The sequence below is a fragment of the Piliocolobus tephrosceles genome, chromosome 11 (genome assembly GCF_002776525.5).
Source record: "Piliocolobus tephrosceles isolate RC106 chromosome 11, ASM277652v3, whole genome shotgun sequence".
NCBI classification, from domain to species: Eukaryota; Metazoa; Chordata; class Mammalia; order Primates; family Cercopithecidae; genus Piliocolobus; species Piliocolobus tephrosceles.
This window is the reverse complement of record NC_045444.1, coordinates 1,988,356-2,002,312: the sequence shown is the minus strand read 5'-3', so window position 1 is coordinate 2,002,312 and position 13,957 is coordinate 1,988,356. Positions and strand designations below refer to the sequence as shown.

At 36.4% G+C, this 13,957-nt stretch overlaps 1 protein-coding gene across 4 annotated transcripts in view; it reads right to left on the bottom strand.

Annotated features, from left to right (window-relative positions):
• The window catches only part of PTPN4 (protein tyrosine phosphatase non-receptor type 4), a 219,801-nt gene that overhangs the window by 69,078 nt on the left and 136,766 nt on the right, over positions 1-13,957 (bottom strand). For all 4 annotated transcript variants that reach the window (XM_023185206.2, XM_023185205.2, XM_023185207.2 and 1 more), the window contains exon 10: positions 5,262-5,350. In XM_023185206.2, coding sequence (XP_023040974.1) covers positions 5,262-5,350 — 89 coding nt within the window. The remainder of the gene's footprint in view (positions 1-5,261; positions 5,351-13,957) is intronic.

Here is a 13,957-nt window from a genome sequence, read left to right as displayed (position 1 = left end):
CCTTGAGATGTATCGTTAAACTGCTTATTTGAGCTCTTTCTACTTTTTTGATGTAAGCATTTATTGCTATAAACAGCCCTCTTAGCAATGCTATTGCTGTATCTCATAGGTTCTAGTATGTTACGTTGCTGTTTTTGTTTCAATACATTTTTTTATTTCTGTCTTAATTTCTTAATTGACCCAATGGTCTTTCAGGAGAGTGTTGTTTAATTTCCATGTATTTGTACAGTTTCCAAAGTTCCTTGTTATTGATTTCTAGTTTTATTCCATTGTGGTCTGAGAAGATACTGGATATAATTACTATTTAAAAATTTTTTGAGACTTGTTTTGTGGCCTAACATATGGTCTTTCCTGAAGAGTATTCCACGTGCTGGGGTGAAGAATACATATTCCGCAGCTGTTGGATAAAATATTCTTTAAATGTTTATTAGGTTCCTTTGGTCTACAGTGTAGGTTAAGTCCAATGTTTATTTTCTGTCTAGATGATCTGTCCAGTGGTGAATCTAGTGTGCTGAAGTCCCGAACTACTATTGTACTGGAGTCTGTTTCTCTATCTTTAACAATATTTACTTCATATATCTGGGTGCTCCAGTGTTAGGTACATATTTTCAACTGTTATATCCTGTTGCTGAATTGATCCCTTTATCATTTGATATTGACCTTCTTTGTCTCTTTTTATGGTTTTTTACAAAGTATATTTTGTCTAAAATAACTGCTTCTGTATGCTTTTAGTTTCCATTTACATGGGATTTTTCCTTCCCTTTACATTTAGTCTATTGTGCTTTTTTATAGGTGAAGTTGAGTTTCTTGTAGGTAGCATAGAACTGGGTCTTGATTTTTTACATCCATTCAGCCAGTGTCTACGTTTTAATTGGAATTTAAACCATACACATTCAATGTTGTTAAGTGATATGTAAAGATTTATTCTTGTTATTTTGCTAATTATTTTCTGATTGTTTTATATATCCTTTATTCCTTTCATCCACTCTTACTGTTTCCCTTGATTATTTGGTGTGCCTGTTTTTTTTTTTTTTTTTTTTGTAGTAATAACCTTTGACTCCTTTCTTTTTCTCATCTACTCTAGATGTATCTTATCTGCTCTGCCAGAGAATTTTGTACTTTTGTGCATTTTCATTATAGTATATAGTATCCTTTCACTTCCAGATGTAGGGCTCCCTTACATATTTCTTATAGGATCCATCTAGTGGCAATGCATTCTCTCAGTTTTTGCCTATCTGAGAAAGACTTTATTTCTACTTCATTTTTGAAGGATAGATTTGCTTGCGTGATGTATCCTCAGTCAGCATTTTTATTGGTTTAGCTGCACTTTGAATATATCGCCATATTCCCTCCTGGCCTGTAAGGTTTTTGATTAGGAATCTGCCATTGGTCTGATGGGGATTCCATTATGTGTGACTTGATCCTTTCCTCTTGCTATTTTTTGACTTCTGTCTTTGATTTTTAACAATTTGACTACAAAGTGCCTTGGAGGAGACCTTTTTGGGTTGAATGTCTGTGGGGTTCTTTGAGCTTCTGGTATCTTAATGTCTCTACTTCTTGCAAGAGTTGGGAAGCTTTCAGCTAGTATTTTCCTAAATAGGTTTTTTTTATGCCTTTGCCCAACTCTTCTAAAATTTTCAAAATTCAAATATTTGGCTGCTTTACAGTGTTCCATTTGTCATTCAGGCTTTTTTATCCTTTGAAAAAAATTACTAGGTTATTTCCAAAGACCTGTCTTCAAGTTCAAAATTATTTTTACCACTTAATCTAGTCTATTGTTGATGCTTTCTACTGTATTTTTTACTTCATTCACTGAACTCAGTTCCAAGATCTGTTGGTTTTTTTTTTTTTTTTTAATATCTTTCAGCTGAATTTCTCATTCAGATTATGAATTGTTTTCTTGGTATCTCTGTATTGTCAAGCTGTCTTATATCTCAGTGCATTTTAAAAATATCATTATTTTATTTTTCAGGCATTTCATTATTTCTTCTGTCCTTACGTTGGTATCTGAACATCTGGTGTAACAGGTGCCTCTTCCAATTTTATGAATTGGCTGTAATAGGAACAAACTTTTTCTTCTGATGTACCTATAGTGTTGGCTGGATTGGATAGGGTGCTCTGGCTTTGGTTCTGGGTGGGTGAAGTAGCATAGTCTTCACATTATTTATTTGGCTCTAATCAGTGTCAGAGGTGTCTGTGAGTTCCTCAGTGGCTTAGGGTGTAGAGGCTGTGGTGAAGCTGTACTGGGCATGGAAATGCCAGGTAGGCTGGTTCGGGGGCACCAGCTGTGGTGATGTCAGGCTGGGCACGCCAGTTCTTGGGTCTCCAGGTGGTATGCATGGCACCAGTAGTATCAGTGGGCTACCCCTTGGGGTCCTGAGCTGTGCATGTGGGGGACAGCAGTGGTAGAGGCAGGGTGGAGGGGCCAGTCCCTGGGCCCCTGGGAAGTGCCCACAGGTGCCAGTGGCAGGCAAGGGAGGTCCATTATTGAGTCCCTGAAAGGTGTGTGTGTGTGTCAGTAGCTGCAGGTATGGCCAGCCAATGCCTAGACCCCAACAGTGCCTGGAGATGGTGGCTGAGGGTGAGGCACTTCTATTGTCAGGCCCTTGGATGTTGTGTGAGGGCCCTCACAGTTGTAAGTGGGGTAGGTCAATCTCTAGGTTCCTGAATGACATATACAGATGCCAGCAGCTGAGATGGTCCTGTGCTCAGGCCCTCGATGTTGTCACTGGTGACGGTGGACAGGGCATGTAAATGTCCATGTCCCTGGAAGGTGTGCTCAGGTAGGCCGGTCCTTAGCCTCCCTGAAGGCACGTGCAGCTGTAGAGTGGTCCTGCTGCTGGACGATGAGTTGCTGTCAATGGTAATGTTCCCGTGCAGGAAACTCTGAGGCTGTGGTAAGCACATGCTTCATCTCCCTTTACAATGGGTACAGCCTCCCTGGCACACCACACTGCCCATTTCCCAGGTGAATGACAATGTAAGAGATACAGTTTTGAGGACCTAAGCTGCATCCTGGGTGCAGTTAGTATTGCAACTTTGCAGCCCTGTGTGTGGACACGGAGGGTTGTCAGTGGGGTCTGAGAGATGTGGAAATGCAGGAGCTACTGGGCCTCACTGCAGGATGTATTCTGATGGGGGCTGAGCTCTCAAAATGGCACTGTGTTGCAACTGCCTGGGTTTTAGGGGGTGTGGAGAGGGAGTGCAAACTCCCTCTCTCAAACAATGCCATGGTGTGGACTTCAGGCAGCACCCTATGCTAGTCTCACGGCCCATGAGGGCCAAGGGGCTCTCTCATGTAAGTAGGACTGCAGTAATCTTTGGTGCAAATGTGAACTATTGAGGATTTCTTGCTTACCTTTTCCCTGCCTGCAATGGGCAATTCCTCCTGGCTCTCAGGTGATCCTGGCTAGGCAGGCTTCCCTCTCCTTCTGTGTCTCAGAGGTTCCCTGTCACTTCCTTGCTGAATTCTTCTGTTCTTTTTTAAATGTTCTATTCATTGTGTGTTTATCTACTTGCTGATTTGATCCACTTTGTGGAAGACACCAGTGCCTCTGTGACTCTAGTCAGCCATTTTGAAGCTCCCTCCCTGCTTTCTTTTCTTTCTGTAGATCCAGATTCCTGTCTTATATTATTTTCCTTTTCTGTGAAGAACTTCTTTTAACATTTCTCACAAGGCAGGTTTACTGGCAACAAATTCCACCAATTTTTGTTTGTGTGTGTGAAAATCTTTATTTCTCTTAAACTTCTGAAGGATAACTTTGCTATAGACTTCTGGGTGGTGGGTTTTTTTCTTTCAACACTTTAACCAAAATATTTCACTCCAGTTTCTTCTTGCTTACATGGTTTCTGAAGAGAAATACAACATATTTTTTATCTTGTTCCTCTGGGTTAAATGTGCTTTTTATGTTTTGCTCTTTAAAAGATTTTCTGATTATCTGCAGTGTGACTATGATATGCGTAAGTGTGGATTTTTGGGTTAACCTGCTAGGTGTTCTCCGAACGTTCTGGATCTGCAATTCGGTGGCTGTCATGAATTTTGGAAAACTATCAGCCATTATTTTTTCAGATATTTATTTCTTCTGTTTTCTCTCTTTATTCCCATCACATGTCTTAAATACTGTTAATTCCTTTTTCCCATCACTTTTCAGTTTTTGAAATTTCTATTGACATATCTTCAAGATCACTCATTTTTTTCTCGTGTATAATCTACTGATAAGACCAAAGGCATTCTTTATTTCTGTTGCAATGCATTTGATTTCTAGCATTCCTGTTTAATTCTTCCTCATAAGGTTTCCTAAGGTTTCCATCTCTGTGCTTACATTTCCATCTGTTCTTGTACATTATACACTTTTTCCATATACTTTTCCCTTAGTATGTTAATTATTTTAAAGTTCTGGTATAATACTTCCAAAATTTCTTCCATATCTGGGTCTGGTTCTCATCCTTGCTTTGTTTCTTCAAACTGTGTTTCTGCCTTTTTTTTTTTTTTTGCTAAATGCTGGATATGATATAGTGGGTAAAAGAAATAAATAAATATGCCTTTGGTGTGAAGTTTTATGTAGACCTGGCAAGGCATAAGGCTATGTTTAATGTTTGTGTAAACACTCTGTAGGTGTCAGAGGTTATAATTTTCTCTAACTTTGTTTTTCACATCCCTGCTGTCTTTGGGTTTCCCTAAGTGACTCTTAAATAATCTGAGCCTTACAATTATTTTAGTTGTGATTCCCTGTTATTATTTACGAGCCATGTTGACGTGGCAGTAAGGTGTGGGATAGGGAGGAATCATTCTTTCATCCTGTAATTAGGTCTTTGTGGTTTAGTGGTCTGTGCCTCTTGACTGCAATCTTGGGTGCTTCTCAGGTCAACCCCTCCTTAGGTGAGATAAGAAAGCAGGAGGGGTCTAAATTGGGTATTTCCATTCTACCACTTTGGTTAAACTCTGATAAAACCCACATTGGTTAGATGCTGGTAAAATAGTTTGCCCTGGGGGCAAATCTTTGTTAAAAAGACTGGAAAACTCTGATCATCTTTAAAAAATTCCATACAAGAAAAATTCATAAGTAAGAATTTTTAATAAGTAATTTTGAAATAAACTATTTTGGTGTCTTCCGGTAGGTTCTAACCAAGTGGGATAAAGTATAAAATTTATCTCACAAGTAAAATGACAACATTAAAATAGTTCAACAGCCACTGTCTTTAATATAAATTATATTTGATAATACAGTGGTAAACATAAAAGTATCAATGGATGTTCTTACCATGGAAAGGTATTCATTCGTACCCTGTTCTTATAAATCAGAATTCCTCCTGACATCACTCCAATCATAATTTCATTGTTACTCTGATCCTTCAAAAAAATGAATAAAAACATGATAAATCTAAATTAATGGGCTTTGTTAGAGATATATTTTAAAAATAGGATTCTTTTTTTTAAACTAAACATGGCATTTTCAAAGGTTGCAAAGAACTGAATACTAATTAGAAACTCAAATGGTAATTATTACAAAATAAAAATAAAGAACAAATTTTAAACCAAACTGAAACGTCTTACTAAAATTCTTTAATCTAAAGCAAAATGGATCTCAGGATTTCCCACAATTTATGACTAGAACTGACTCTTTGGAATAGGAACCTAGAATTCAGAAATCAGAGACCTTTGTCTTTGGTAGAATGATGACTTAGTATTCATTTTACCATTCCTAAAACTATTACAATTCATTTACTAAGTAATTGTGATGCTAACATCACAAACATGAATAAAACATGTAGGAATTCAGAGTTTGGTGAAAGGGAACCCAATAAAGCGATATTTACAACATATGAGAAGTCCTATAACTAGTATGATACATTAGAAACATCATGAGAGTATACAATAGAGAACCGTTCTTAGAGAGTTTAGAAGACCCCAGAGAAGAACATTTGAATTGTACCTTGAAGAATGAGTGAGAGTTTGCATACTAAATGACCCAATTTGAATAGCTAACCTACACTAATGAGAGAATGGGTAGAATAAAAATACGTTTCTTAGATGCTAATTTACCTTGAAACCATTTTGCTTTATTTAAAAGATTCTACAAGTAACCTAATACAGAAGGCACACTTTTACCACCTACCATTCACTTAATCAGAAGACAGAACTTACTAAATAAAATATAAACTAGATTTTAACAGTCTTCCTAGAACAAATACTTTATAGTATCAATAACTTCTAATGAAATAAAATCTTATTAATCTGTTAGGTAAGATAATACATAAATGGTCAAATGCAACAGTGTATATTAGTTTAAAAAAAAAAAAAGCATGTTTTAAAGGACATCAATTAGAAGTTTGGATCAAGATGTAAGATTGAGCCTAAATGATGCAAGAGTAAATATATACTCCTACTAGCCTATCTGCTCCCAACCTCATAAAACATTATAGAAGATATACATTAGGGAAGAAATACATAAAGCAAAAGAATCTGTAATATTTAATATGTTATCAATGGACCAGATATCTTGAGGAATCCTTGAAGATATAAAGTGCTAAGACTAGATTTACTGAGAGGAAAAAAAAAAATTCATAAAACCACAGCCCAAACTATGTAGGAAAGAGACTGCTCTATGTGAAGGTAAAAACAGAAAAGAAATTTTCAATTTTCAGGTACGAGTTCAGTTACCATAGATAAAAGAATTAAGAGGGGCCTGCAAATTACTGTCAGGATAATCAGGTAGGGAGCAGCTGTGATAATTAACTCCTAACAGTCCCACAATCCCACTCCAACTGGATTCAACTACAGGAAATTAAAGTGCGAAGCCTGTCTAAAACAGCAATTGTGGACAGTAGGTCCAAAAATTTAGAATTAAGCGTAATCCTCAGAAGGGATGAATAGAGAATCCCAAACTGAAAGAGGCAAACTATAGGCACACTGTAACTGGCTTTGTATTCCTTCGCACCTTAACCATCACGTAAGGCAGGCTAGAGTAAAGAGAAATAGCATTCGCAACCAAGTGAACCAGAAATCACAAATACAAAAGAGGGTACAGAACCAAAAAATCACCAAGTGTTTGTGGAAAGCTAATACCAAACCCAATAAACAGAGAAGCCAATCAAGATACAATCATAGTAGAAAAACAAGTTTAAAAAATGATATATTCAGAAATATGAGGGAACCCAAGTTTCAAATTATAGATATCTAGACTGAGGTGGCAGTTCCCAAGGCATTCCTAGAGGTGGGTAAGATAAATGAGAGACCAAGTATTATAGCCTTCATGGACACAAATGTTATTAATTCCAATGTCTAGAAAAATACACTTTGATCATCTTAATTTAAAATACCTTATTTTGCTTTTCTTCATATCACTTAATACTATACTATAAATTTAATAAATAAATTATTCACTAGAACTATTTATTGGATTCTTAGGCACAGAAAAAAGTACCTTGTACTCTTTTGCGGCATGAATGGTTCCCTATTATTGTCTGTATGAAAATGTCTTAGCTGTTCAGCTTGGGATCCAAGGCCTTTATACAACCATTCCCAATTAATCTCTCCTTCCTAACTGGTAAAAATCTTCTACTCTAGCTAGGTCATTTTTATGATGTGTTTTGTGTGCCCACAACTCCATGTTAAACCTGTTCTCATATCTCTGTTCGTATCTTCCTGCCAAATCAAGCCAAACCAAACCAAAGTATAGATTACATCCATCTTCTCAGTAAAAACTTTATTAGCCCACATCTACATATTTCTCTCATATTTATCTGTTTCTTAAACCGCATATCTGAAAGACCTAATTATTGTAGAGATAAGGGCTGATATTGTTCATAACAGTGTCTTTCCAACTACATGTAGAAAAGGACCAGTTATGTTTTCTGTTTTTGTTGTTTAAGTTTCCAATCTGTCAGCTACTGATGCTTTTGCAAATCACACTAACATGCTTTATGTCAGACTGCTATAAAAGTAGCTAAATCTTACACTTAATTTCTGTATGTGTCTCTTCATGGACCAACTACAATTTACAGACTGGCAACAGTCCGTGGATCGTACTTGGAACATCAATGAACAATTATATCATTTCACACTCCTCCAAAGAGCCTACTTCTCAAATACGTTATTTGATTTCTGATGATAATTTTATGCTTACACTTAGCCAGTCATATTACTAGAGAATGTTTGATATAAAATCAGATTATAAAGATTTGTGATGAGCTTTAACTATGTAGTTACCTTTGGAACTAAGATTAAATGATAATTAAAGGGGAGAATTTATAATATGCAGTGGCTATATGATTTGAAAATGTAAATTCAGAGCAACTATGAAAAAAGAAAAAGGGAGATACAAATTTTAAAAGTTAAAAATTTTCATTGTTCTAGTAATAACTGATATGGTAATTATAAGTACTATTTTTAATTACAGGATAGCATGAAGCAAATAAATAATTATAGGATATGTGAATAGTAGAATTCCTTGAGCTCTAAGTACCAAAACATTCTGTGTATCTCAATATAGATACAGAAACTAGTATAAATTCCCAACTCTGTTCACTTCAAAAGCCTAGAAACAATGACCAACCCAGTAGGAATAACCATCCTTAGCACCCACACTGAGATTTTTGAAATATCATTTTCCATTAAAAGGGCTTCTTGGAGAAATAGCTCATTTCATGTCTGTGGCAAAACATCTTAAAAATACTAGATAGCATAAAAGCTATCAAAGACTAGACCAAGATCATGTCAAAAGGACTTAGGAGGCTGGGTGCGGTGGCTCATGCCTGTAATCCCAGCACTTTGAGAGGCTGAGGCAGGCGGATCACTTGAAGTCAGGAGTTTGAGACCAGCCTGGTCAACATGGTGAAACTCCATCTCTATCAAAAACAAACAAAAACAAAAATTAGCTGGGTGTGGTCGTATGCACCTTTAGCTATTTAAGAGGCTGAGGTGGGAGAATCACTTGAACCCAGGAGGCGGAGGTTGCAGTGAGCCGACATTGCCCCACTATACTTCAGCCTGGGTGACAGAGTAAGACCCTGTTTCGAAAAAACAAAAAAAAAGACGAGCCAAAAGAAGACCACCTCCACTGGTGACCAAAGATGGGCTAATTTGAGCTTCAATAAGGAGAATAACGATACTGTATTAAATCTTATCAGTAATATCTAATCTACTGCTTCATATTCATTACCTTGAAAACCAGGTAAATAAAGGAAAGAATCAAACATTCTTTTCCATGCATTTTCTATATGAACTATACCACTGGGTAACTGAACAGTAAAAGAAAGAAAAGGACCCCTTATAAAATCATTCCAGCAAATAAAAAACAAAAATATATTAGGATATCTCCATTTTGCAGCTTCCAATAAATTAATGGATCTAGGCATCCAGCATAAATGGCTGCTAGCACAGAATAAGAGCAAAACCCAGGCATTATGCACTGCCTGAAAAAAGAACGTAACAGAGATTAATCTTGAATCTGAACGTGCTGCTAGATCAAGCTGCCAATCTGCAGCAGATAGAGAGGACAGCAAATCATGTTGAATTACATTATGAATATGTGATCAAGTAAAATCCAGACTGTAAGAAACTACAGGTAAAATAATCCAGTGCTTTACAGGTAAATTCTAAGCAAAAGAGAAGAAGCAACAACCTGTAGATTAAACGGTCTTAGTTACCGTGAGTCAAACAAAATACACCAAACAGCAAGATCAAGCTACAGTTTCTAGCAAGGCACACTTGGATAATAAAAATTATTTAAAAAAAAAATACTACGTAGGAAGGAGCTCTTATTGGGAAAAGGTTTCCGGAGTAGCTGGCAACATTCTACCACTTGAACTGGGTGGTAGTTACAAGGATGTTTGCCTTACAGTAATTCAGTAAGATATACATACCTATCTGTGTTGTATTTTACAACTGTATGTTTAAAAAAAGCAGGAAAAAATGGTATTTAAACTGAATATGAATAGATGTTCTAACATTTTCTGCACATACCCTAATTGTTCATTTCACTTTCTCTTGTGATGTATAGACTGCCATCCCCTCCTTTATTTCTTGAGACAGAGTCTCGTTCTTGTCGCCCAGCCTGCAGTGCAGTGATGCGATCTCGGCTCACTGTAACCTCCGCTCCCAGGTTCAAGCAATTCTCCTGCCTCAGCCTCCTGAGTAGTTGGGATTACAGGTGCCCACCACCACCCCCAGCTAATTTTTGTACTTTTAGAGATGGGGTTTCGCCATGTTGGCCAGGCTGGTCTCAAACTCCTGACCTCAGGTGATCCACCCACCTCCGCCTCCCAACATCCCCTGCTTTCTTTGGATACTACTATACTATACACAAACTAATTACCTAGGGTACTTAAATATTCTGACCTCTCTATTATCACATGTTAATAGTACAATAACCCAAACCCACTCAATAGTATGATGTACATAAGAACAACATTAATTTTAAGTGGTGGAGACAGCTGTTAATTTTCTTAATTACTTTTAATTACAAAACAATTTCAAAACAATATATAACAATTGCAAATATCAAATAAGAAGTCAAAGACTTCCCCTGTCACCTTCCCTGCCTCCCTCCCTCATTCCCAGAGATAACCACTACTAACACTTTGGTGTATGTTTTCCTATATCTTTACACAACTTTTTCTAACACATCTATAAATATTTTAAAGAATGGAGTTTCGGTAATGGAAGTGAGCAAAGATTATATTCATATTAATATCTGCCCCCCAAAAGATTTGTACAAATTTATATTTCAACAATGTATTAGAGTGTCCACTTTACCATACTCAGACAAAAAAACGGATATTTTTAAACCTTTGAACTTTTGCTAATCCGATAAAATTGGTATCTCCTGGTTTTCATTATTAGTGACAGGTACATAATATTGGTCACCTATATTTCTCCTGTGAAATGTTTATTATATCTGTATGCCATATGTTTCTACTCACAAGTTTAAAAAAAATTATTCCTTTGGGGAACTCTTTATAAAACATGAATATTAAAAAATTCTCTGTAACATATGTTGAAATTATTTTCTTTTATCCTGTAGCAGTATGTTCTTTTCCAATATATCATTTGTTTAAAATTTTCATGCCTATTTTTAATGTAGTTAGACATAAAGGCTTATACATTCATTAATGATGAAAAAAAGTTTGTATGCTTTACATAGGCCTAATGGAGTATGAGAATGCAAACAAATTATTCAGTGAAAATGAAAACAATTAGTGACCTATTTATGCTTTCACAAAGATGCCTGATACAGAAAGATGGTTGACTAAAAATAAAATGATGCTATGTCACAATGAGTGAAAGCACACATCAGAATTATGGAAAACCACTATGTGATTTGATTACAGTAGAGTGATATGGATAAAGTCATATGTATAGCTCCAATCTGAGAAAAGAGTTCCTTTCTCTGTGCCAAGAGATTATATTTGCAAATTATTTGATCATTTTAATGGATCTGTCAAAAAGTCTTCAAATACATTCAGGTTAAAAATGAGGTTTTGGAAAGAAGTTATAAATTGGCTCTTAATACAGAAATAGGGATTATATGGCCATGTTACTTAACTTTTCCGTGTCTCATTTCCCTCATCTGTAAAGTGGAGATAATAATACTCCTGTCTCACAAGGCTGTTGTAAGGATTAAATTGGATTAATATATATAAAGCCCTAAGAAGGATGGCTGGGACATAGTAAATGCTATATAGGTGTTTCCTGTTATTATTATCTGTGTCCTGTGGAGCAAAAGCCCTCAAAATTACTGTTCTCAGTTTTTTTTTGGTATTCTCTCATCACTCTTTGGCCATCACTGCACCTCCAAAACTGCTCTTGAAAAGTGACCTCCACTTTTCTAATCCAGTTCTCTGTCCTCATTTTATTTGACCTAACAGCATCATCCAACAAAGCTGACTGCTCCTGATTTACTTGGCTTCAGAGACACATATTTGTGTCTTTGCTAGAAAGAAAGGCTCTCCTTTCTGAATGGCTGCTCCTTCTTGGTCTCCTTTCCTGGTTCTTCTTCATCTCTTCAAATTCTAAACATTGAAGTGTTCCAACTTTGAGGACCTATTCTCTTCAATACCTACGAAATTTACTCCCTCAGTGCTCTCATCTCATGATTTTAACTATTAACTATAAGCTAACAATTCCCAAATGTATTATTTCTAGTCCAGACTTTTCCTCTCACCTCCAGGTCCATAAATTGAAATGCCTAGCCCTCTTTCATGAGGATTTGCGTCTCTTCAAATTTAATATATCCCAAGATAAATTCTTGACTTACACTCCTACTAAATCTGCTTCTCCTAGGTCTTTCCCAAGTTAGTAAAAGTTCAGGCCAAAAGCTTTGAAATAATTATCAAATCCTTTTTTTCCTCACACCCATAGCCAGTACACATCAGTAAAAGCTGTCACTTCCATATTCAAAATATATTCAAAATCTGATTACCGTCCACCACCCCAATACTATAAGAACCATTACCTTTCACCAGGATCACTCTTAACAGTCTCTTCCCTTAGTATCTTACAGTATACTCTCAAAACAAAAGTCATTGTTATATTTTAAAAACGTAAATCACAACAAGTCTTTTATTGCTTCAAAACTCTCTAATGGTTTTGATTATAGTTAAAAGCCAAAGTCCTTAAAATGTTTTATAAAGATGTGGTGGCTCATGTCTGCAGTCCCAGCACTTTGGGAGGCCAAGGCAGGTAGGATTGCTTAAGCTGAGAAGTTTGAGACCAGCCTGAGCAACAAAGCAAGACTCCATCTCCACTTAAAAAAAAAAAAAAAAATTCAGCCAGCATGGTGACACGTGCCTGTGTTCCCAGCTACGTGGAAGGCTGAGGTGGGTGGGTCACTTGAGCCCGAGAGACCAAGGCTGCAGTGAGCTGAGATGGCACCAATGCACTGCAACCTGGATGACAGAGCAAGACTCTGCCTCAAAAGAAAGAAAGAAAGAAAAAAAAAGGCTTATAAAGTTCTTGTCTGCTTAGATCTCGTCTCCTAATACTCTCCTCTCCTTGCTCGCACTACACAAGCCATACTAAACTCTTAGCTATTATTTGAACTGCTATATATACTATTTCACTGCTCTTTCCTCTGCTTAGAATAATCTCCTCCCAGATGTTTACATGGCTCTTTCAGATCTGTTTACCTTCTCAGTGAGACCTTCCCTGATACCTCATTTGTTTAATTCCCCATTCTCAGCTTAACTTTTCTTCATAGCATCTATCAATATCTGACATATTACCTACTTAATTTTTTAAAAGAACCGAAGTACTACATAGTAAAATGCACAATTCTTAAATGTACAACTCAAAATTTTACACACATACATACACGTTCTTATTTACACTCCAACATAACCATCACAAACTAATATATAGAACATTTTGAAAAACCCAGAAAACTCCCTCATGAGTCTCCCAGTTAATAAACATTCCTCCAGAATTGACCGCTATTCTGACTTCTATCAATAAAGATTGGTATTTTGCCAGTTACTGAACCTCAATGGAATCAAACAGTACATACTCTGATATACCCATAATTGTTCATTTAGAGTTTTGTTTCTTGCCCCCCAGAATGCAAGCTTTGGGAGGGTTGAATTTTATCTACTTTACTCACTGCTATATATACGATGTCTATAAATGAGACCATATTACTGCATGCAGCCAGAATCGAAGTCTATGGACCCTACTCAACCCAAACCATAGATAAATTTTCAGGAAAAAGTCCTCCCCTACAAAAGCAAATTCAAATATAAGAAGCAGCAACTATTGCATCAGATGCACAGATACAATGTAAGCACATAGGAAACATGAAATAGCAGGAAAATATGGTATCTCCAAAGGAATACAATAATTTCCAGCAATAGATCTTAATCAAAAAGAAAATTTCAAAATCCCAGCATGAAATAAATAATTCAAATTGTTAACTTTAAAGCTCAGTGAGACACAAGAGAATGCTGAAAAACAATACAAATA